The sequence below is a fragment of the Lineus longissimus genome, chromosome 8 (genome assembly GCF_910592395.1).
Source record: "Lineus longissimus chromosome 8, tnLinLong1.2, whole genome shotgun sequence".
Taxonomy (NCBI): domain Eukaryota; kingdom Metazoa; phylum Nemertea; class Pilidiophora; order Heteronemertea; family Lineidae; genus Lineus; species Lineus longissimus.
This window is the reverse complement of record NC_088315.1, coordinates 9595813-9621977: the sequence shown is the minus strand read 5'-3', so window position 1 is coordinate 9621977 and position 26165 is coordinate 9595813. Positions and strand designations below refer to the sequence as shown.

General features: G+C 43.3%; 2 protein-coding genes across 2 annotated transcripts; both read left to right on the top strand.

Moving 5' to 3' along the window:
• The first annotated feature begins 66 nt into the window (after positions 1 to 66).
• On the top strand, positions 67 to 8758 carry LOC135492333 (uridine 5'-monophosphate synthase-like). Its single transcript, XM_064778736.1, has 10 exons — positions 67 to 220; positions 830 to 928; positions 1862 to 2023; positions 2328 to 2431; positions 3212 to 3356; positions 3730 to 3861; positions 4426 to 4559; positions 5875 to 6004; positions 6725 to 6908; positions 8175 to 8758. Exons 1-10 carry the CDS (start codon positions 74 to 76, stop codon positions 8363 to 8365), a joined length of 1428 nt encoding a protein of 475 aa, XP_064634806.1. The 5' UTR covers positions 67 to 73; the 3' UTR covers positions 8366 to 8758.
• Positions 8759 to 21565: 12807 nt separating this feature from the next.
• Positions 21566 to 25160, top strand: LOC135492570 (titin-like). The gene is made up of 6 exons (XM_064779113.1): positions 21566 to 22066; positions 22169 to 22694; positions 22936 to 23015; positions 23629 to 23769; positions 24018 to 24228; positions 24529 to 25160. The coding sequence occupies exons 1-6, from the start codon at positions 21566 to 21568 to the stop codon at positions 25158 to 25160; spliced, it is 2091 nt and encodes a 696-aa protein (XP_064635183.1).
• Positions 25161 to 26165: the final 1005 nt, after the last annotated feature.

Here is a 26165-nt window from a genome sequence, read left to right as displayed (position 1 = left end):
TCGTTGACAGTTGGGTTTATGTTCAAGGACGATAACAACTTGTGACCTAGTTAGAAAAAAGTAAAACGTGAAAATGGGTTTGGAATCCAAGTTATCTGCTCTTATTGAGCGATTGTATGAAATAGAAGCTGTCAAATTTGGAGATTTTAAGCTGAAAAGTGGAATTCAATCCCCAGTTTACTTTGATCTCCGTGTTATCATATCTTATCCTGATTTAATGGTGAGTGAAGCCACTTCAAGTTGGTTACTCCTGTGACCTAGTTTTTGCATGCACCAGTGGCAGTGTAGCAGTACACAGTGACAGTATGTACACAGGACTGTACTTTATTCACTCTTCAGCCTCAGCAAGGCCTCTGCATCTTGGCACACAAGGCTCCTAGACCAAAGTCCCTCCAGGAGAACATGCACACACTCATCCTCATGAAACAACAAGGCAGCCTGTCCCAAAAATATCTACTGCCTTGACATGACGCGGCCGGCCAGTCGATAACGTTGTGAGGTATTGTATCGCCACGTCATGAGATGAATGTGGGTTATATCGCCACTTTTTTATGGGAATTGACGTCATGACATAAATTGCGATACAACGCCCAAGGTTTGTTGACGAGCAGTTTGACAAACACTGAAGACCATGGGAATTTCCTGCGAAATTTGATTTGAAATTATATTTACTGGAGCAGTAATGCCGGACTTGCCCAAGAATCAACGATGTTGAGCAACAACTGGACTGTGGCATGTCGCCTTACTGTGAAAACAATGAGACCACATCTAGAGTTAACGAGGAATACTGTAGGATGTGAATGATAGACTCTCATTTCCCTTTTTTCAGAGTGAGGTTTCCGAATTTCTTTACCAAGCAGCAGCAGAAGGTGGTGCACAGTATCAGTCTAGCTGTGGTGTGCCGTACACAGCTCTCCCATTGGCTACAGTAAGTATCGCTACATGGACGTTCACAAAAACTGGAATATAATGCCAGTCAAGGAGACGCGGTGGCGCAGTGGTAGAGAGTCGGGACTCATGATCCGGAGGTCGTGGGTTCGATTCCCGGCTTAATCGTCACTTTGTTTCTCCTACTGATCGAGTTCAAGAATGAGCGCTTTGTAGCTGCTCCTTGAAACCCCAGATTGACTTCTGTGGAGACCGGGATGATGATAGTCCCAAAGCGCTTGAGAATACCCAGCTATTGAGTAATTCGAGCGCTATATAAGCGCCGACTATTATTTATATTATTTATATATTCTACAACTTCTGACAGTAGCAAGCTTTAAAGGGAAGCTATGGGAATAAATTGATGCAGCAAAATCAAATATTTTTTTAAACAAATACATACCAAGTTACATGACAAACAAATACTCTACACCAAGGATATGATGAATATTCCTAGATAGTGCAGAAAATTGCATTTAATAAGCAGTTTGTGGGGGTAGCCATGTTTGTTCAAATCTCCCGGGCGAATGACGTCATGGATGCAGTGGTTTTTTTTCATGAAGGTGAGTACTACTCGTTTCCACTAAGTTTCCAGACCTTTTTCTGCCCTAGTACCTTGGCTCAAATGCATATGGAACTAGACCTGCTCGTTCTTCTGCTGATGCATGGTTGTAATCGAAGGATTCATCGCCGGACGTCGACGAAGAACCCGAAGAAATCGAAGAACTGTCATCTGTCATTCCAAGCATTCGCCATTGTTCGAACAGCTGATTGTCACAGTGGCTGCATCCATTACTAAAGAACTAAACAACACCTAAGCTACGCCAAGCTGTGTACTGGATGTAGACTACAAACCTAGACGTCTCACTAAGAGGGATGCTCACAAAACAAGCTGAATTTGTTATGAATTTAATGTTTATCATTTTGAATCTAGTGCATAGCAACAGCCCACAACATTCCAATGTTGATCCGCCGGAAAGAAGCAAAGGATTATGGGACGAAAAAGATGATCGAAGGGAAATTCAAGGAGGGCGAAACGTGTCTGATTGTTGAGGACGTTGTGACTAGTGGTTCTAGTGTGGCTGAGACAGTTGAGGTGAGTTTATTATCTTATTGTTGGAAGTTAGAAGACGGCGAGACGTGGCTGATTGTCACAATACAGTATACAGTAGAACCTCTCTATTAAGGACACCCTCTGGACTGAAAAGTGCTGTCCCTAATAGAGAGGTGTCCTGATTAGAGAGGTAAAATTGAATGGAAACTACTACTTTGGGACCAAAACTAGTGTCCTTAATAGAGAGGTTGTCCTTGAAAGAGAGGTGTCGGGGGTTCAACTGTACAACATTTAGACCCTAAATGTCATGGTATTTTAGTCCCTACTATGAATCGTCCCTTTTCAGTTGCTTCGTCCAGCAGGTATTGTTGTGAGAGATGCTGTTGTACTTCTGAACCGAGAGCAGGGAGGGACAGCGAAACTGAAGGCAATGGGAGTGAAACTCCACAGGTGAGTGGTGTCTCTCGGTCTGTATTTAGTGGGCCCTTTCGTCTCATTTTAGCAAGAATTATCAAGCAATACTACAGCATCTTATCTTGCACTAAATACCATATTCTGACAATAGGGGGGCTTTTGGACAATAAATCGGCTCCTTTCCAATGGCTAATGCTAGCCTCCCGTTGACTTCTTCTTCCTCCTCTTCTTCTTCTTAGCGTTTGATTTTCTATATGGCTATACTACACAACCAGGCCTATGCCTCTTATATACCTGGCTGTCGTCTCTCGTTCCTCCTCTGATCCCCAGAGCTTGGTCTCCAGTGATGCACCGTATGACCATGTGGCTAGTCTCTCGGTGTCCTAGAGTGGGCAGTTATGGAGTACATGCTCTAGTGTCTGATCAGATGTATCACACTGGCACCTTCCGGACTCAGCCATTTTCATCCTCTTGAGGTGGGCCTAAAGTCTGCAGTGGCCAGTCAAATTAGCTGAGCGTTGCTAGAGTTTTGTCACAAAATACATGTGTCCGAAGGTTTCACTAATTTAGTAGTGTGTAATAAGCTTAAAAGGAAATGGTATCTTAATGAGGTCCTAAAACCCCTCTAAAAATACGAGTACCCACGATGATCCCTGAAGCACAGTAGGGTTTCGCTCTGTGACAAAATGCCTTACATCTTTTTAATCTTTGGGAGTTCAGAGCCAGAAGCGGTATCATTTTGTTCGTCTTTATCAAATCTTTCAAGTAAAAAGAAATAAAAATCACAGCCTGAGTAGAATTTCATTTCATTTTCAGTGTCTGCACTTTATCTAAAGTATTAGAGATTCTAGAAAAGTCGGGAAAGCTCGATGCTGATATGGTGAAGCGTGTCAAGCAGTTTATTAAAGATAACCAATTCACTGTTCCACCAGCCGTACCGTCCAAGCCAGCTGATATAGCGGTGAGTATATGAAGTCAAAGATTTGTTAGAAGTATGAATAGGCTAGAGTTGCATTGCTTTTCGTTACTGTAATCACAGTGAACACTTAAAACGACCCAGTAACTCCTGAGCGGATATCAGTCTGCATCTGGCTGCTGGTGCGTCCTGGTGTCTGAGATTAGTGCTTGAAGAGAGTATTAGATGTTCCCGTTGGTTGAGCCAGGGAATGTGCTATGGATAATCGAAACAACGCCACAAGTCACGCGAGAACAGCCTATAAATAAACAGCCTAAGACTCCTATATACCGGGTAGCAATTCAAAACGTCTGCAAATCATCCCAAGTGAACTATTTCCGCCGAAGGGCTTGTCTCATCCCATGTCTTGTCATTTCAGAGTTTATCCTATGGTGAAAGGGCAAAGCTGTGTAAAAATCCTGTTGCTAGGAGAGTGTTTGAAGTGATGGAGATGAAACGGAGTAACCTGGCCCTGTCTGTGGATGTGACGTCTGCTGACCAGCTACTCAAGGTAATACGTTATGAGGCATTCGTATATCTTCTTCTTCCTTGATTTTGAGACTTCTGGTGTCTATTGTACTGCACCTCCAGTTATATGGCATGGTTTAACCCACAGGCCATAGAAGATTTCCTTAATGGCCTAATGGTTGGCTGACCAGCTACTCAAGGTAATACGTTATGAGGCATTCGTATATCTTCTTCCTCTCTCTCTAATTTTTGAGACTTCTGGTGTCACTTGTACTGCACCTCCAGTTATATGGCATGGCTTAACCCACAGGCCATAGAGGATTTCCTTAATGGCCTAATGGTTGGCAGCGTTGAGTGCGGTCATCTACAGGACAGGTGACCAGCACATATGATACATCACGTGGCGGTGACGACGTCCTCAATGTAGACTTGTTTCGTAGTCATGTTAGAATAGCCGATTAAGCTGGTTTTGTGCTACAATCGCTGGATGCCTGGCCATTATTCAAGGTTTGGAAAGTTTGGCAAGGTTTGAAATCGCCATGATGACTTGGTCTTATGGGACCTTAAAATTGCCAACACTGATAACATTTTTTCCTTACACTTACAGCTTGCAGATTCCACTGGTCCCTACATCTGTGTACTGAAGACACACATAGACATCTTGGAGGACTTCACCATGGCGTTTGTAGAAAAGTTAAAAGCTCTGGCTCAGAAACACAACTTTGTGATATTTGAGGACAGGTAAGATGGGCAGCTCAATTATTCGTGAAACTCTTTAACCCTTTCCATGCGGAATTTCCCAAATCCTATCCAGCTTAGCTTGTGGAATTAAATCATTCGGGCCATACTGAAAAAGTGGCTGGTAAGATATACCTGCCTTATTGCTGTGAGAGAGTATTTCAGACTTTCACAAATAACAACTGCATTGTTTTTAGCTCACCTCTTAGCAGAGGTGAGCTTATCCCATACCGTGGCGTCCGTCGTCCGTCGTCCGTCGTCGTCGTCGTCGTCGTCGTCGTCCGTCGTCCGTTAGCAGGGCACGTTTCGTAACTGTTAGAGCTATTGAGTTGAAACTTGGTACACATGTACCCTTATGTAATGACACCTTGGAGACCAAGTTTCAGTCCGATTCGTTTCATGGTTTGGCCACCAGGGGGCCAAACGTTAAAAGTGAAAATATGCCATATCTCCCTTAATAGTAGTCGGGAAATTTTGAAAAAAATATGGTTGGTACTTCTAGCAAAGGTGCATCATATATCCTCCGGGTTTTTGATTTGACCTCCTTTTCAAGGTCACAGAGGTCAAATGGTGTAAATTGGCCGTTAGGATGTAACGATGGCACGTTTCTAAACTGCAATGACTATTGATACCAAATTTGGTACACATTTACCCCTTAGTCAGGTGATCTCAGGGACCGAAGTTTGGTCCAATATGATTCACCACTTGACCACCAGGGGGCAAAATCCAAAAACCTTAAAAATGAGATAATTCCTTAACTTCTTGCCCGATTGCCACCAATTTGATATCATGGGTACATCTAACCACCATACAGTATATGTCACACAGGTTTTTAATTTGACCTTCTTGTCAAGGTCACAGAGGTCAAATGACGTAAATTCGCCGTCAGGACGTAACTATGGCACGTTTCTTAACTGCAATGACTATTGATCACAAATTAAGTACACATGTACCCTTTGGTCAGGTGATCTCAGGTACCGAAGTTTGGTGCGATCTGATTTGCCGTTTGGCCTCCAGGGAGGGGCCAAATCCTAAATTCATCAAAATGCCATTATTCCTAGTACCCGATTGGCACCAATTTTATATCATAGGTACATCTAATTCTAACAACCATTCAATGTATCACCCGGGTCTTCTTTGATTTGACCAACTTTTCAAGGTCACAGAGGTCGAATGTACTGTAAATTGGCCATTTTGGGGAAATTGTAATTGCTTGGACCTACATCAAACCTAACACTACATGACACAATACCATGCTCTTTATCCATCTTTCCTCCACATGAGGTGAGCACAATGGCCCTGGCCATTTCATTTCTAGGAAGTTTGCTGATATTGGTAACACAGTGAAGGAGCAATATGGGAAAGGTATTTATAGAATAGCAGAGTGGGCTGATATCATCAACGCCCATGCCATCCCTGGCCCTGGAATCATAACTGGACTCAAACAGGTCAGTTTAACCATATGTCACCCGCCATTACGAAACAAGTCGCATGTCGCTCCGAGCTTGACAGGTTGAGACGAACTGGTTGTTTATTTCACTGTTGTCTGCCTTTTGTGACATCTGAGTACATCAATTTCTTCTATTATGTCCTGGTGTCATTTTAGGCTCATCTTCTGTGTGACATGCGACTCATTTTGTCATAGTGGGTCACATATTTAGTTGCTCCCTCATGCGGCTCTATCCTACTAATATAACAATCACCTCACTGAACCTGTCAAAGGCCTTTTCCAACCACTTTTTCGTGGAATTCTTCTTTCATCGAGTACTCCCGAAGCCGGCTCGCTCTGGTCAAAGGACTTGATTCGCCTCAAGATGCCACGACAGCCAGTTGACGCCACATATCAAAGTGTCAGTAGACAGAGTGGCCCGATGCGACCCTCTGAATAAACTCAATAAATAAAAAAAATCTTCTCAGAAGTTTCCAAGTCATTTTAAATACCGTGTTCTCCACAAAGCCATTTGGCAGGGCAGCTCAGTCCAGCTTGGCAGCTTACCACTCTACATGCACCATGGAATATTTCACAAATGATCTTGATTCGTGAAAATTTTTCAGTTGGACAGTATTTTGCTTTTTCGTGGGTGCGGTCAACTCATTGTTGGCCGAAATCATCATATGGCTGTTTGATGGCTATGATCTTTTCTCAATCAAGTCCAAATCTGTTGTAGGTTGTCAAAGGCAAGGACCGAGGCTGTCTGATGATTGCCGAGATGAGCTCCGCAGGCAACCTAGCCAAGGACGGTTACACAGAAGCCTGCGTCAAGATGTCGGAGGAAAATAACGACTTTGTGATTGGGTTTATTTGCCAGCAGAAGTTGTCACAAGACCCCTGTATGATCCATATGACACCAGGTAAATAACGGCCGTATAATAATTTGTTTCTTTTTCTGGATCTGGATCTCTGGGTCCGGATTTCTGGATCTGGATCTCTGGCTCCGGATTACTGTACCTGGTTCTCTGGGTCCGTATATCTGGATCTGGATCTCTGGGTCCGGATTACTGGACCTGGTTCTCTGGGTCCGTATATCTGGATCTGGATCTCTGGGTCCGGATTACTGGATCTGGTTCTCTGGGTCCGTATATCTGGAACTGGATCTCTTGGTCCAGATATCTGGATTTGGGTCCGGATTTCTGGACCTGGATCTCTGGGTCCGGATTTCTGGACCTGGATCTCTGGGTCCGGATTTCTGGACCTGGATTTGGATATTTACACCAGTAATGTTCCAAATGGAATGCAAAGCTGCAGTGTGGTCGTCGCTTATGGCGTTGCGTAAAAAACATGCTTTGCTCCAGTACAATTTTAAAATTCACTGTGTAGAATCAGCTGCAGCCTCTTCGAGCATCTCCCACCCCTCCGAGTCATGGCCAACCACCTCTCCGAGCAAATCCAGCCTCAAACTGAAGACTATCCATAAACAAGGCCCTCGTATCAACCGTACTATAACGGACGGCTTCCTCACTGTGATGAGGCTGTGCCAGGACACCCAAGGAGCTATTTTAGGTTTTCAAACCAATGTTGCATCTCTTGTTCCAGCATTTGAGCTGTTACAGTGACACGTATGGGAGAATTCGAAGCAGATGCTCGACTGTAACAGCTCAAACGCTGAAGCCTGAGTTCCAGCATCGGATGGAAAGTCTGATTAAGGCTCCTTAGGTGGCGTGTCATAGCCTCGCCACTGACCAGAATTCAGGGCAGTCGAATCTAACAGAGAACACAAGGTTCTTGTCTAGGAAATTGAGGCTGCTGCAGTGAAAACCACATCTGATGGTTCGATTGAAACAGTGTTATTTTGGGATGATGATTTTCTTGGATATACCAATACTGTATATTGGTGAGCGCGATGGCGCAACGGTTGGGCATCAGTCTTGTGATCGGGAGGTCCTGGGTTCGATACCTGGCCTATGCCACTTGGTTGCTCTCAACTGGCCTGAAATGTCCTTGCCTGCGCTAGATTGTGGCTGCCCTTGGTTCTCCAGAAAGGTTTCTGGATAGGCTGGGTAATAATGTGTGCAATTGTAAAGCGCTTTGACTATTTGGAAAAGCCCTATGTAAAAACTCACTGTTATTATTATTATTATCATCATTATTCATATTCATTATTTCTTGCCGAATTTCAGGTGTGAAATTAGAGGAAGGAGGGGACCAGCTGGGACAGCAGTATCTGACACCTAGCAGCGTCATCGCCAAGAAGGGTACCGATGTGATCATCGTGGGACGCGGAATTACTCAGGCACCGGACCCTGTCGAAGCCGCTAAGCTATACCGCGATGCGGGTTACCAGGCATATCAGACTGTTATTGGACATTAGCTTCGAGTAATATGCTAATCATGTCTTGGCTCAAGAACATAGTGACATTTAAAGGCCTACGTCGTTCATAAAAGATTTGAAATTTGTAATTGAATTTGAAAACACCCCAATTGTGTAAATTCGTACTAAATGTAAATTTCAGCATCACTGTTATGTAGACAGATATGCAAATACTCTAGATACCAAGTTTCAGCGAATTTGTATGTATAATAACTGCCCTACGGCATTGTGTATATCTGCATTTCTATTTTCCAGGACCACCAGTAATTACGAACGGCGTACCCTTTAAGTTGTGTGTGGGTGCTCAGAAGCATTTACAACACTACTGGTGTTTAAACAATTATGCAATAGTTCTGTATGATTTAATCATGAGAATGAAATAGTATTTTATAACGTTGTCCGTTTGTTCAAATTATTGTCTACTGGGAAGCCACCTTGAAATCAGACAATCAGACCCCCCCACATACTTGCCTACTCCTGTGGTGAAAATGGCAGATTTGTCACGTCATAAATTGGTCATGCAGAACTCATAGCCTGGTGGTAAAAACTGTTGAGTACCACACAATAGAGTTCGATCCCGGGATTGTATTTCTGGATGATGAACCGGCGTGGCTTTCAAGGAACTAAAATTCCTGGCTCTTCAGAACATGTTAAACGTATGAAACACTCTAGGGTCTGTCGGTTGAGACTGAAATCCTGGTTCGTTGTACCCGAGGGTCTGCTAGGGCAATTAAAAGATCCCACATAGGTGGAAAGTAGTCTAGTGGACTCCATACCTCCGGCAAAAATCCAATAGGGCTACGACGCAGGTAGTGATATGATGTATGATGATAGAACTCTTCATAGACGAGAACATCCCTCCAGGGTTGAGGCCTGGCTGCTCCATCACTGTGAGAAAGATGAGACAGTTACAACCAGGCTGAATCTGGCCTGGACTGGTTGCCAACATGGTGAGAGAGATGAGACTGTCACAACAAGGCCGAATCCTGCCTGGCTGCTCCACCACCGTGTTGCCAACATGGTGAGAAAGATGAGACAGTCACAACCAGACCAAAATCGGGCCAGGACTGTCTGGGTGGGAATACCGAGGGACAGAGAGACTTTAGACATATGCATGTCAGTCAAAGCGAAGTCCAGGGCCATCGAGGTGCGAGTTGCAGGTTACATACATTTACCTGGGACAGGTGCATGTCTTGGGATTGATAAATTAGCTGACAGAGTCACCTCCTCTTGGGGAATCGATAACCAGATAACTTGGTACCTGTGGAATGACTGCGTCAAGGTATTGATAACCAGCTGGAAGAGTCCAAGCATCAGCTGTGACGGATTCCCCCGAACTGTGGACAACACTTAATACAGGGCGGCCAAGAGCGAGCTTATTTCTTGCAACCCCTTGGTTTTCATGGAGACCTCATTAGGGATGTTCAGGGTCACCCCTGATGGGTCACTTGAGGTTCATTTGGTTGTCTCTGGCGGCCGGGAGTCTAGCACCTTTATTGGGACAGACCGCAGTGAAAAGGCCCAACAACGTTCGTTCTTGGGAAAGACAGCATGGGCGTATTGTTCAAAAATGATCGTATCTCCTCAGACACGGCTCTGAGACGGTCATGGAATAGGCCTATGCTCGTGCAAATTCAGGATAGGACTTTTCAAATGATTATTATATTGGATTTTTCAAGTGGCTAAAGTGGGTTGGTTGGATGCGTGAAAATGACCACCCTATTGCCCCCATCCCATTCAAAACTTGTAGCTTCCCCTTGTAATGAAAAATCACAAGTTTAAATGCTCGAAATCGACACTGCTTCTCTATGTGCGCTGTAGGCCTAGAATGCATAACTCCTGTATCACCCATGTTCGTTACCGCTCCACCTTCTGTCATTGTCCCTGGTAAAAAAAACTCGGCCGTCGTTGAAAGTCCACGTGGATATATGTGTTGAAATCACAAATATTTCGGAAAAACTTGCAGTTGCAGTTGCAGTGGTAAGTCTTTATCATTAAATTAGCAATTATGTTCGACTTGAGGATGAATAGAACCCAATGGCAATTCCCCCAAGTAAAAGTCTATAAACTTGCCTTTTGATTTTTTTTCTCCGTCTACTATTCTACGGCGGTTTCTCCTCCAAATATGTCCGCACGCCCTACAAGCTGCACCCTTCAATTTTTCTGTTTGCCACCCTATTGGGATCAACTTCTACGGATAGCTCAGCGAAATGGGCCAGTTTTTCGTTAGTTCTACCCACACAGTTTCGTTACTGTAGGCTATCTAGTATTTTGGATTTATAAATCTGTAAAGCCAAAAGATGGTCAGCGAAAATAATTTCCGGCCATTTTATTTTCCCCGTTTCTCAGGCAACGTATGAGTTTACCTCGATTTTGCCTTATAAAGCGACTTACTTGAAGCTGTCAATCCTTTCCAATGTTAATGATATTTTGAAGAAAATTACCCTTATGTCATGGTAATTTACATGCCTGTCAAGGGCATGACAAAATGGCCGGAAAGTATTTTCGCAAACCACTACTCATAAGTTAATGAAAACTGAAAGTATATACTGTGAAACTCGGACAGAAGTGTAACATCGTGAACATTGCATGGCATAGTTGACTGGCACAAGGCCCGTTTAAAATTGACCTAGGCCTATGATATTATCCAGGCCATGTGAGAAGCACTATTACCAGATAATATGTTTAATACCTGGGGACCAGAATTGTTTATCAACAAGGGTATGGCCAAAATTAGGGGATTGTTGCACTGCTCCCATATGTAGAAGCAAAAAATGACCCTTGAAAAAAGTGCCCTATTCTATTCTTATGGATTATCAAATTGTGGCATTCGTTCTTTGAGAGATGCCATGATTGTCAATAAGTTAGAATCCTATGTTCCCCGGACATTCTATACAAAGAAACGTCCACCTTCTCCACCGGCATTAGGAACTTCCTCGAATAGATAATGTGTTGATGTATCAGGTGTCTAGGACAACCACAGCAATGTGTTCACATCAGGTAAAGTACATTTCACTGAGCTTCCACGTGGAAGGCGTAATTTTGATAGTTGTGATTAAATCCATGTTACCTTCTAGTCATGTCATTACATATTTTTTCGATTTCTTTTAAGGGACGATATGTCTACAGTATAAACTGAGAAGTCTCAAAACTTGCGAGGAGGACACTCCGGACGTAGTGGATCGGCCTCGTGCTGTCGCCACTCCGGACTCAGTGCTGTCGCCAATTAAGGAGACTCAATTATGATGAGTACACTACGGACTCAGTGGACTGGCCTCATGCTGTCGCCTACTAAGGAGACTAAACTCCGGGCGCAGTGGATCGCATTAAGGATACTCAATTAGGATTACTCAAATGACGCAATGTGCTTCCCCGGGAGTCTAGCAAGGAAATGCTGAAGATGAGGAATGTCTCTATTTGGTTATAGATGGTATGTTGACATTTCAATAGATGGTTTGCGAAAATATCTTTCATCATTTTGTCATCCCCTTTCACAGGCAACAGGAGTTTAGCTTACCACGACACGAGGTAATTGGTTTAATCAAATGATAATCAAAATCATTCAAAAAATCATGAACATTGGAAGACATGGACCACTTAAATCAAATTGCTTGAATAACTGTGCTGGATTGTAGGACTAAGAGTTTTACAATTATGTCATTGTATAAATTTTAGTTGCCTGTGAAAAGCGGATAACAAAACACATACATGTGGTATCAAGAGTTTATAAAGACTAAGAAATTGGAAGTTCTGAAATCAAAACAATTATTTTTCTTCAAAAGGCTGACTGACATCCTGAGAATCACGGTCTGAGAGAAATACTTTTCCACCCCAATGTAGCCTCGAGAAAGCTTGCTGCTAATACGAATCATCCTCGGAAGTACTCGAACGCACGGAATCAGTGCCTGCTGCAGTTTGAAAAGGTTTCTTTCGGTGGTTTTCTTCACGATATAATAATGTCAATGATAATGATGAAAAGAATAACATGAACATGAATGAATAGATAACAAGATAATGAAGAAAAAAAGAGAAAAAATTTGGCAGATTCACCGGGCGAGTCGAACCCGTGACCGACCGAACCCGTGACCAGCCGAACCACAGTCTAACACTCTAAGCGCTATACCGTCAAGGCTTTCTTGTTCACTGGAGAGTTTATTTGCCTGTTATCAACGAGCTAGGTGATGCATGACTAGATGACATCCCTCTAATACCATTCAGGTCGTCGCCATGTTGAAAACGCGCTGCAATTGTGACTAGTTCGCGCAGGTGGCAGAGTGATTGTCCGAAATAGTTCCAAGTAATCTTATATTTCGATAGTTGTACAGATTTTTCTCAGTATATCGTATTCATATACCTCAGTGATATGAAATATAATGCTTGCAGTTGATTTTACGTTTGAATGGCCTTTTTGAAAAAGTTTTTAGAATCGAGGTCAGCAGGGTCAAAAGAAATAGTTTTAGCCGCTAATGATGTCAGCGACATGGCGGATTTGTTGTTAAGTTCGAGTCGATTCTCTTGCAATCCATTCTGCCGATGCGCACTGTGCCGGTGTAATGTTTTTGAGTGTTTCTGTTTTTGAGTGTTTCCCCTCATTGTTTGGGAACGCTCAAAAATAGATTGACAAGTTTTTCTGTGTATCCCCCCTATTGAAAAGTCATGGTCTCTCTAGCTGCCTATTGTTTGGAAACACTGACACATGGGAAACAACCACAGATGTTACACCGGTACTCCAGTAAATATATGTGAACGAGCGGCGATCCCCTTTAAACATCCTGGCAGCAGTGGTTTTCAATCTACTCCCCCTCTCGATATGACGAAGGAGTATAAAAAGCCAAAATCTCAGAATGCCCTTTAACTAATTCTGATTGGAGAAGTCACGGTCTGACCGATATACTTTTCCACCCCAATGTAGCCTCGAGAAAGCTTGCTGCTGACACGAATCATCCTCGGAAGTACTCGAACGCACGGAATCAGTGCGTGCTGCAGTTTGAAAAGGTTTCTTTCGGTGGTTTTCTTCAAGATATAGTAATGATAATGATGATAATGAACACAATAACACAAAAATGAATGAATAGATAACAAGATAATGAAGAAAAAAAGAGAATTTTTTTGGCAGATTCACCGGGAGTCGAACCCGTGACCAGCCGAACCACGGTCTAACGCTCTAAACGCTATACCGTCAAGGCTTTCATGTTCACGTGGAGATTTATTCGCCTGTTATCAACGAGCCAGGTGATGCATGGCGAGATGACATCCCTCTAATACCATTCAGGTCGTCGCCATGTTGAAAACGCGCTGCAATTGTGACTAGTTCGCGCAGGTGGCAGAGTGATTGTCCGAAATAGTTCCAAGTAATCTTATATTTCGATAGTTGTACAGATTTTTCTCAATATATCGTATTTATGTACCTCAGTGATATAAAAGATAATGCTTGCAGTTGATTTTACGTTTGAATGGCCTTTTTGAAAAAGTTTTTAGAATCGAGGTCAACAGGGTCAAAAGAAATAGTTTTTGGCTCCAATGATGTCAGCGACATGGCGGATTTGTTGTTAAGTTCGAGTCGATTCTCTTGCAATCCATTCTGCCGATGCTCACTGTGCCGGTGCAGAAGTTTAAAATGTCCTAGGATAGAATGCCCGGGAAACAAACCATATTGCAGAACACAATAGGGCCGGACACTTTTTCAGGGGGGCATTTGTTACTGTTACACCGGCTGTGATTTGAAGGGACAAATTAGGTTTGGGATCTAGGTAACCAAGATGACTAGTGTTCGAATTCCCTTCGGTGCACCTCCTCATTCTGTAGCATACTTATTCTTGCTAATAATGATTTTGCAAGTGTTGTGAGGTGGTTTGGATATGTCTTGCAAATCTAAGGCCAACAGTTACATTCTGTTTTGGTGAGATCTTTATTGAAGTTGGTGGTTTTTAAAGGCTCACGCCGTCTGCCCGTTTACATTGGTCGTCGCTTGAATAAAAATGACACACTCCACTCCCGTACCGGTACTCCAGTAAATATATGTGAACGAACGGCGAGCCCCTTTAAACATCCTGGCAGCAGTGGTTTTCAATCTACTCCCCCTCTCGATATGACGAAGGAGTATAAAAAGCCTGAATCTCAGAATGCCCTTTAACTAATTCTGATTGGAGAAATCACGGTCTGACAGAAATACGTTTCCAACCCAATGTAGCCTCGAGAAAGCTTGCTGCTGACACAAATCATCCTCGGAAGTACTCGAACGCACGGAACCAGTGCGTGCTGCAGTTTGAAAGGGTTTGTTTCGGTGGTTTTCTTCAAGATATAATAATGATAATGATGATAATGAACATAATAACACAGAAATGAATGAATAGATAACTAGATAATGAAGAAAAAAAGAGAATTTTTTGGCAGATTCACCGGGAGTCGAACCCGTGACCAGCCGAACCACAGTCTAACACTCTAAACGCTATACCATCAAGGCTTTCATGTTCACGTGGAGATTTATTTGTCTGTTATCAACGAGCCAGGTGATGCATGGCTAGATGGCATCCCTCTGATTCCATTCGGGTCGTCGCCATATTGAAAACGCGCTGCAATTGTGACTAGTTCTCGCAGGTGGCAGAGTGATTGTCCGAAATAGTGCCAAGTAATCTTATATTTCGATAGTTGTACAGATTTTTCTCAATATATCGTATTTATATACCTCAGTGATATAAAAGATAATGCTTGCAGTTGATTTTACGTTTGAATGGCCTTTTTGAAAAAGTTTTTAGAATCGAGGTCAGCAGGGTCAAAAGAAATAGTTTTTGGCTCCAATGATGTCAGCGACATGGCGGATTTGTTGTTAAGTTCGAGTCGATTCGCTTGGAATCCATTCTGCTGATGCTCACTCTGCCGGTGTAGAAGTTCAAAATGTCCTAGGATAGAATGTCCGGGAAAGAAAGGATTCCCATTATGCGCTTCAATGCTGAGCTATTGACGGTCAGGGTCTCTATAGAACCGTATTGCAGAATACAATAGGGCCGGACACTTTTTCCGGGGGGGCATTTACTGTTACACCGGCTGTGATTTGAAGGGACAAATAAGGTTTGGGATCTAGGTAACCAAGATGACCAGTGTTCGAATTCCCTTCCGTGCATCTCCTCATTCTGTAGCATACTTATTCTCGCTAATAATAATTTTGCAAGTTTTGTGAGGTGGTTTGGATATGTCTTGCAAATCTAAGGCCAACAGTTACATTCTGTTTTGGTGAGATCTTTATCACAGTTGGTGATTTTTTAAAGGTTGACGCCGTCTGCCCGCAAACCTTTTTCAAACTGCAGCACACACTGATTCCGTGCGTTCGAGTACTTCTGAGGATGATTCGTATCAGCAGCAAGATTTCTCGAGGCTACATTGGGGTGTAAAAGTATTTCTGTCAGACCGTGATTTCTCCAATTAGAATTAGTTTAAGGGCATACTGAGATTCAGACTTTTTATACCCCTTCGTCATATCGAGAGGGGGTGTTGCGGACAGCAGTTAATATTGATACACCCTGTAAGTACCATAATGTAGTTGCATAAATGTTCTTGTGTTTTCGGAATTAAACGCACGTGTTTTTTGCACGGGAACTGTGTTTCAAGTGCCTAAATGGAAATAATTTCGCTCGTCAGTGTAGTGAGAAATGTTCGAAGTGTGGAGCCGGACACCATCAGCTGCTTTGTGAAGGTCAAGGATCAAAGAAGTCCAGGCTGAGGAATGCTGCTGCCACAACTGAACCTTCGTCCACAGCTGGAAACGGAACTTCTGTCAACGTTGAAAATGTGTCACAAACCGCGCGCACTGATAATGCGTCAGGTTCATTCGTGTCAAATTCTAATGTGTTAAATTCAAATGTGTCAAATTCAACAGGAGAAGTGCGTACGATTCTTCCATTGGCAACGGTACGAGTTCGTGGCAGGTGAGGGTTTACTGAGGCCACCTTGTTGTTTGATAGTGGGTCAGATCGTTCATTTGTGTCCAGTGCGCTTGTGAAACGAGTAAAACCAGAATGGGTATCGTCAGAGCCGATCTGTTTTGCGGCCTTTGGGGGCGGAACCTCAGCCAAGGGTCAGTTGCATAACATACAATTTAGAGTTGTCTAGTGCAGTGATTGGTACAGTAGAAACCATACGTGCTGTTGAGGTCCCACTGATCTGCACCCCCTCGCCAAGGCCTCAAGTACCCCAAAGTCTGTTGAATTCATTTGAAGGTGTTGAGTTTTAAGGTGTTGAATTTGAGGCAGGGCAAAGACCCATTGATATACTGATAGGTATAGACACCTATTGGGACTTAATGAGACCTGGTCTCAAAAGGCACAAAGATGGCCCAGTTGCTCAAGAGACCATCTTTGGGTGAATCTTGTCTGGTTGTATAAAAAACCCTGAACTGAAGTACCAAGGTCATTCACCCCAAGCTCTAACCTTTCCCATCTGCTTCTTTGTTTAGATTCTCCATGTGTTACAGACCAGATGGTGAGAAGCTTTTGCGAGCTAGAGTCCATTGGCATTATGAAGGAGGAGACGTCACCTCCGGATCCAGTGCATGAAAGGTTTGAGGAGTCGATAAGGTTTGTACGAGATAGGTACGAGGTAGCTCTTCCATGGAGGAGCAAATTTAGACCTGGTGTTCTGTTGAATAATGAGATGTTAGCACGGAAGCGTCTTGCCTATTTGTCTCATAGACTGGATAGAGATGAGTGGCTCAAAGACAGGTATAATGGTGTCTTTCATGAATATGAGAAGCTTGGCATTATTGATGAAGTCAAAGAGGAGGAGTTGAGTTGTCAATATCCAGTATTTTACCTACCACACCGTCCAGTTGTCAGGGAGACTAGCCTTAGTACAAAGGTTGGGCCAGTATTTGATGCATCGGCAATAGGATACAACCAGGTGTCTCTAAATGATTGTATGGAGACGGGACCATCACTCATGCCCAGTCTGGTAGAAATCTTAATAAGATTCCGTAGGTGGCAGGTAGTGCTAACCGCAGATGTGTGGAAAGCTTTCTTACAGATTGGGGTTGGTAAGCAGGACCAGTCGGTGCAAAGATTCTTGTGGGATTGTAATGGTACGTTACGATAAAACACCACCTCGCTACTTGCCCTCTTTCCTTGGCTAGAGAAGAGTTGGAGGAGAATCTTGTTGTTTATGATTGGCTTGCAGGAGCCGACACAGAGGATGATAGCTGTGGTTTGATAAGGGATCACAGATATTTGATGATGCCAGAATGACTTTGGCTCTCCAAGGATCTTGTTCTTTCAGGTGACAAGGTGAAGCTCCCGTTGGACGCTGGTATACCAGAAGAAATGGTATTGACCTGTTTGGTAGTTGGATCCTCTCCTCCAGATTTTGTCATTCCTGTTGAGAGATGGAGTTCATTCGAGAAGACACTGCGTGTCACACGTTATGTCCTCAGGTTCATTGAAAATCTGCGATTGCATGAAGTAGGTGAATCCAAGATTGGTCCTCTTTCTGTTGATGTCAGTTGACTGTGGCCAAGGACAAATTGTTTCAATGTTTGCGACAGCATAATTATGCTTTTGAGTTTGCAGCTTTGGAAAAGGGAGGATGTGTTCCAAAATCCTCAAGCATTGCTCAGTTGTCCCCTTTCTTGAGTGAAGATGGTTATCTGAGGATCCAAGGGAGGCTTCAGTTGTCTAGTCTGTCATACCAGGAAAAACATCCTATCATCTTGGCCACCCGTCATCTTACCAAGATCATGGTTAGGGGTAGACATGTCTTCCTAAAACATGCTGGGGTAGGCTCTCTCTTATCCAGTAACGGGAGTTGTTGTTGGATTGTTGGGGCCCGACGATTGGCAAAGGAAGTCAAGAGGGAATGTGTCTCTTGTCAGCGATATGATGCAGCGGCTTGTAACTGTCCTGTTGCTTCCCTACCAGCCCTCGGAGTCAAGGAGGCATCTCCGTTTACTGTGGCAGGTTTGGATTATTTTGGGCCTCTCTACTACAGTGATCAGCCTGGGAAGAAAAGGTATGTTCTCTATATGTGTGCAGTAGTGAGGGCATTTCATTTGGAGCTCACCGACTCAATGTCTCCACCAGATTTCTTGCTGGCCATTCGCAAGTTTGCTGCACGGCGCGGTTTGCCATCTGTCCTATTCTCAGATAACGCTAAAAACCTTCCTGGCCACTAAGTACAACTCCGAGAGGTCTATGGTCATCTCTGTCCCAAATGGAGATTCATTGTTGCCCGCTCTCCCTGACGGGGGGGGGGGGGTTGGTGGGAACGTCATGTACGCTCTGTGAAATCTGGTCTGAAAAAGTCGGTAGGGAAGTCGTCTCACCAGGTCGGAATTGGAAGCGGATCTCTTGGAAATAGAAGCGGATCTCTTGGAAATAGAGGCCTGTGTGAACTCCAGACCATTGACATTTGTTGGCAACACGGAGTGGGCCAACCCACTCACACCTTCTCATTTACTAATTGGCAGGGCTTCCAGTTTCCAACCAGGAAGTTATGACTTGTCTGACACGGAGCTCGTGGTGACTACTGATGAACTGAATGGGTGGGGCGGTATTGCAGCAATTGCGTCTCCAGCTATTCTGGCCTGTATGGAGCGTCGAGCACTTGAGGAGCTTGCCTCGTGCTGTGAGTAAGTTCAGGAATAAGGGTAAGTTGGAGGTAGGTTCAGTGGTATTGATCAGGGAGGACAACTTGCGTAGATTGCAGTGGCCTTTGGCTGTTGTAACTGAGTTGCACCCTGGTTGTGATGGCGTGGTTTGCAGCGTGTCACTCGGGACAGCTAAGGTGGTATCGAGTAGAGCTGTTCAAGGACTCCTTAGTCTTGGGTTGTCTCAGGAGTACTGTCAAACAGCAGGTGGCATTAGTGAACCAGTTGACCGAAGTGAACCCGACAATTTGCCTGAACCGATCGCAATTGATCCGCAACCTACTGCTCCGCAACCAGTTGTGGTTAGTGAAGTGCCTGCACTCATGTCCTAGTGTTGCGTTCAGGACGAGTTATAAAACCCATGGTTAGGCTTGACCTGTATATACAGGTCAAGCCTAACCAAGGATTTTTCATGTGCAGAAAGGTCAAGTCTGACCGAAAAATGTATAAAACAAGGTACAGTACATTGTATTTTCGACCAACCTTGACTTTTCTGCGCATGCCGGATAACGATCCAATAACTTGACATTGTTTAAGTCCATAAGAATCAATTAGGAGTTGTTTTGTGGAAACTTTATTGACAAGTTTTCATGTTTTTGTTGTTACAAGGTTTTCCTGTACATTTTGCAATGTACATGTATCGAGTCAATGATATTTTTTACCCTAGAAGGTTATTGGGGGCATGTGACCACCACCACATTATTTATGATTACAGTAGGTAGACTGGTTCTATCCCAGTCTATACCGTAGGCCAAGGCCTAGGCCTATACCCTGAACATGCTGTTCAATTAAAGCACAATTAGTGGATTACACTTTGTCTTCGACTTTCAAAACTTGTCTATATTTACATGACAATGGGACAACCCTTGATGATCAGGGAAACCTGGGTACCTGACCCATACCAGAAGTAGACCTTGAATATCTAGGTAACACTAAGATAATCATTATATAAAGATTGTTGTTTTGTTTCAGATAGAGAAGAGGAATTGAATGCAGCCCTTGAGTGTATACTCAAGCAAATTGTACAGTTTCAAGCCAGGAACAATGGGATTCTAGTAATGGTGGGTGTCTCATTTCAATTCAATTCTGATTTTGATAGCCACTTGGGACTTGGGCTACTAACCTGAAACTTTGCACACATAGGTCTACCCCGAGGTGAGATGAACTCACACACCAATTTTTGTCTGGTGCGTTACAATGTATAACACCCTGATGAGCACATTGGCCCCTGGCCCATTTCATTCTGTTATAGAACGATCTGAATTTCAAAACCCTGCATGCTGGCCGTTTCGTTCTAAATATACATGGTAGTTTCTAATTTTCAGGATGAGGAAACTGGTCAGGATGGAGAATCTACAACAGCCATGCCAGCCGTGCAAAAGGTATGTTGTTGCTAGAGAAACGTAATGTTAAAAGGCAATCCAAGGAGCTCAGTTTCAATCAAATGTATGAAATCTATCAAGTTCATATTTACGAGAACAGCATTCATGCACTATCAAACATTTAACTGATGAGTAAAAAAATATCCAAATAGCTTTGTCTTAAATCTCAAAGTTCCCCTTCCCCCAAAAAATAACATTTCTATAAAAAAATCATGTTCACTAGCTGTAGTTCTTGAATGGTTCTCTTTGGCTGATCTCATTTTATTTTTTATTTTATGTCAGGTGCCAGAACCAAGACAGAAAAAGGTGAAGAAGAAGAAAGTTAATGATTCTGCTGGTTCAAAGGTATGAACATAGGCCTATGACATGTAATAACTAAGGTAGATAACATATCTATTACATATCCAGGCTGGACATTAGAAAGTTCCTGGTTTTCACACAAACATGTGTTTGTCTAAACTCTTGACAAACAAAGAATGCTTGTGGCCACAGACAGGTAATGGTAGTCATGAGTTGGCTAAATCTAGCTATTGCTAGAATAAGATGCCTCCAAGAAGCAACTGCATTAACAACAGACTTGACAAAGGTTTGTGGCTACAAAAGATGTTTAAAACTACAAGTTTGAAGTTGCCATCTGTTATGACATTTTAAAGATCATTCCATGTGAAGGCCATACATGTCCCCTTTTGTCCAGCTAATAATCCTTGCTTTTGAATAAATTGAAATAACTATTTTCAGGTACCGTCATCATGAAAAGCCAAGAAGAAAAGTGGAAAACCGTCGGACGAAGCTGATGATGTATGTTGATTATTACAACTGTATTTATGTGTGTCTACCTTGTTAAAATAAGTCATCTCGACACAAATTAATGGTGCTTAATTTCTACCACCCTGATATAACTGAATAAATAAGCACAAAGTCAGCATGTGCTTAGTGCGGTGATTACATACCGACGACAAAGGTTAAACCTTTATCTTTTATTAATGTGATGTGTCAATTTTGCAGGCAAAACGCAAAGTAAAAGATCTTAAGGATCCGAAGATTAGTGCCGCTAAGACAATGACACAAGACATCATCAGGAAGCTTAAGATGTCTTCAAATTCATCCACCTCGCAGCCACCGCAATCACCTGATGCTGACCAGCCACTGCAATCACCTGATGCTGACCAGCCACTGCAGTCAACTGCCATGGGGCTACCGCTTCCACCTGCTGACCAGCCGCTGCAATTCCCTGCTGACCAACCACCACTATCGACTTCCATCCAGTTGCCACAAACTGCCATCCAGTCGCCAAATTCATATCCTGCCCCCACAGTTAACAGTCATCCACCTGCCAACCAGCCACAACAAACTGCCGTCCAGTCGCCACAGTCCTATCCTGCCCCCGCAGTTAACAGCCATTCACCTGCCAACCAGCCACAACAAACTGCCGTCAAGTCGCCACAGTCCTATCCTGCCCCCACAGTTAACAGTCATCCACCTGCCCACCAGCCACAACAAACTGCCGTCCAGTTGCCACAGTCCTATCCTGCCCCCGCAGTTAACAGCCATTCACCTGCCAACCAGCCACAACAAACTGCCGTCCAGTCGCCACAGTCCTATCCTGCCCCCACAGTTAACAGTCCTCCACCTGCCAACCAGCCACAACAAACTGCTGTCCAGTCGCCACAGTCCTATCCTGCCCCCACAGTTAACAGTCATTCACCTACCAACCAGCCACAACAAACTGCCGTCTAGTCGCCACAGTCCTATCCTGCCCCTGCAGTTAACAGCCATCCACCTGCCAACCAGCCACAACAAACTGCCGTCCAGTCGCCACAGTCCTATCCTGCCCCCGCAGTTAACAGCCATTCACCTGCCAACCAGCCACAACAAACTGCCGTCCAGTCGCCACAGTCCTATCCTGCCCCCGCAGTTAACAGCCATTCACCTGCCAACCAGCCACAACAAACTGTTGACATGTTGCCACCACCTCCTCCACCAGTGAATCAGCAGACATGGCAAGACTCCTCTTGGCCGCAAGCATCTGGATCATACGTGTATCCAGCGTATGAAGAACCATCGGCGTCACCCTGCAGCCAGCAGAATTCCTTCTTGGGGTCCATGGATATGTTCAACAGCGGAACGTCGATGACTATGACATCTACTCCAGCCAATACCAATGATTGCCAGCCTCATCTAACCAGATATTCTTCAGACACGCTCCACCCACTTCTGACATATGCAGAATTGAAGCAAGAAAATGAGGCCTTGAAAGAAGAGGTAGACTACCTCCACCGTGAGCTGGCCAAGCAAAAAGCAAAGCCTTCTAATTTAGGTAAGTTTTATAATAGAATGTCAATGTATCCATGCTGTTTTCTCATATACTAGTACTCACTATCCTGTATTGTATTACTGTTTTTGTGCATTCTGGACTAAGTGTAATGCAGCTGCTGACAAAGTCAGGCAGAGATGCAACTTAAGATTGACCTGGTTTGCGTCCCAACCAGGTTAGTGGTTGAAATTGCTGTACCATAGCTGTAAATGTCATTTAATTAATTATATAATATTTCTTTCAGGTCTTCCAATTCCATGTACTCATGGAAATGTTAAATTTCTCGAAGGCATATTGGATAGTTGCCGAAAATCAGTTGGGGAAGTAAGTATTGTGCAGCAAGGGTAGGGATCGGTACATACATGATTAGAGCATTGATTGCTGTTGCTGGCCTTAGCCAACTCTGGGACTGAGGTTGATTTCCTAATCAATGATTGAAAGAGAAGCCATATGCCTGGTGGGTGTCGCTGGGATGCCTACAATTTCATGGAACAGTTCATCTAAGTTGATCATACTGGCTGCTATCATTATGTTCTCTCTTTGTCAAGATCTGACTGGGGCTACCAGATATACACCTTTCCAGAAATGGGGCGCTGAGTGTCCGAAATAGTGATGTCATAAGGGGAAACTAGGCCTTATGGTGGAGGGACAAAGGAGATAGTCATGGTTGACCAACACACTTGAATGCCTTTAATGACGGACAAGGGGGAAAAAGTTAGTTCCAATGCAAGCCACCAATTTCGGGAAGCATGTATAAATGGATATAATGGTTAAGTGCATTGCATTCATCTCTGTAGCGCTATCAGAGTTTATATGTACATGGTCGCCCCTGAACTCTCCATGTAATACAACATAAAACTAGTCATACTGGTTATGATCACTTTTGAATCATGCTCTCCAGTTATAATTTAGATTACCTACACCTTTTTCATTCAAGAACTCTTCAGCATCCAAGAAACTGTTTGAGGAAGATGGTATGGAGTGCGGCTTAGACGAGACAGCAAGCCAGGACGCATCATACACAAGTGAAGTAGGTCAGCCATCAGTGGATGATGCTCCTTGGAAGAGGCAAACCACTGTAAGTAAACATTGGCCTTAGTCCTGAGGGGTCATCTATACTAATTGTGCTGATGGTTGGTAGCAAGCTATTTGAAAAAAGAAAACTTTTTGGAGAATGCTCGACTGGTGTCCTCGATAAGTATCTGGTTATATTATATAATCTGATGTGCAGTGTGTACAATACAAGTGAGCGATATGGTTAAACTATTAAATATTGTTTGAAAAATCTGATGCTATTGTATAATATATGTGTTCTTTTACTTTCAGTCCGCTGGCCATCCAAAGTTGTTGGATGGCCATGATGTTTACATCACGAAACATCAATTGCAAAGCTTCAAGCAGCAAAAAACCCAGAGGCAAACCGTCGCCAGGCTGCTTGATATTTTCTTCTTGAAGAAGGTGCTGGGGTCAAGCGTGGCCCTGGGGAAGAGGGGTGGAAAGACAAGTCTTCCGAGTGATGTCACTCAAGCTATATACGGTATGAGCTTCTCAACTGTTTGCTCCTAGCTCCTTTTGATTTTAGGGCCATTCTTTTATAAATTCTTCAACATTCTATTATTCCTGATGTCCAATTTCTGAATACCTTCCTATAGTTTAAAATCATGTGGATTGAAACCAGATCATCCAAACTCAATTCTAGTCAGATGGTTGACCCTTGCCAAACAATGCAGATTGAAACTGCACTATGTACCTATGAACACGTTTGATTGCGCTGTCTTTTTTGTGGTGAAAAACACATAATTTACAATATTGAAACATAATCTCTCCTTGTCTTCAGCTTATATTCTGGATGGTCAGAGCAGCAAGGATTACACTGGTGCGCCAATGACCAGAGTTGAGGTCACAAAGAAGATTAACAGCTGCTGTTTCAATGCTGCCCCACCAAAACGAAAGAATGCTGCCCCACCAAAACGAAAGAATGCTGCCCCACCAAAACGAAAGAATGCTGCCCCACCAAAACAAAAGAATGCTGCCCCACCAAAACAAAAAAATGCTGCCCCACCAAAACAAAAGAATGCTGCCCCACCAAAACGAAAGAATGCTGCCCCACCAAAACGAAAGAATGCTGCCCCACCAAAACGAAAGAATGCTGCCCCACCAAAACGAAAGAATGCTGCCCCACCAAAACGAAAGAATGCTGCCCCACCAAAACGAAAGAATGCTGCCCCACCAAAACGAAAGAATGCTGCCCCACCAAAACGAAAGAATGCTGCCCCACCAAAACGAAAGAATGCTGCCCCACCAAAACGAAAGAATGCTGCCCCACCAAAACGAAAAAATGCTGCCCCACCAAAACGAAAGAATGCTGCCCCACCAAAACGAAAGAATGCTGCCCCACCAAAACGAAAGAATTTAAAACCTAAATTAGACTCGTGCTGCAAATCTTGTTTGTGTGGGATACCCTTTTGAAATATTTTTTCTCTGAGTCTTATCGTTTCAAATCTGGTCTTAAATATGGCCTAAATGAGCCTTATTTCTAGACAGTTTTTAGACTTTTGTAAAAGTCTTAATCGAGTCCTAATTAGGACTCGCTTTTCGAGCAGGGATGTCACCCTTATCAGATACAGAGGTAGTGTAGTTTGCCTCTCAAGGACATTAGTTTGACTAGTGTAGTGACTTCTATACTTTGTCTCTTGTTGTTAAGTGTTGTGACTGGTATTTGTCACCATTTTCCTTTGATGGAGTTTAGCTTTGAGAAATGTTGATATGCTACACAAAGTCTGGTCACTGTATTGTCTGAAATTTAGCTTTAAGAAATGTTGATATGCCACACAAAGACTGGTCACTGTATTGTCTGAAATTTAGCTTTAAGAAATGTTGATATGCCACACAAAGACTGGTCACTGTATTGTCTGAAGTTTAGCTTTAAGAAATGTTGATGTGCTACACAAAGACTGGTCACTGTATTGTCTGAAGTTTAGCTTTAAGAAATGTTGATATGCTACACAAAGACTGGTCACTGTATTGTCTGAAGTTTAGCTTTAAGAAATGTTGATATGCTACACAAAGACTGGTCATTGTATTGTCTGAAGTTTAGGTTTAAGAAATGTTGATGTGCTACACAAAGACTGGTCACTGTATTGTCTGAAGTTTAGGTTTAAGAAATGTTGATATGCCACATAAAGACTGGTCACTGTATTGTCTGAAGTTTAGCTTTAAGAAATGTTGATATGCCACACAAAGACTGGTCACTGTATTGTCTGAAGTTTAGCTTTAAGAAATGTTGATATGCCACACAAAGACTGGTCACTGTATTGTCTGAAGTTTAGCTTTAAGAAATGTTGATATGCTACGCACAAGACTGGTCACTGTATTGTCTGAAGTTTAGCTTTAAGAAATGTTGATATGCTACACAAAGACTAGTCACTGTATTGTCTAAAGTTTAGCTTTAAGAAATGTTGATATGCCACACAA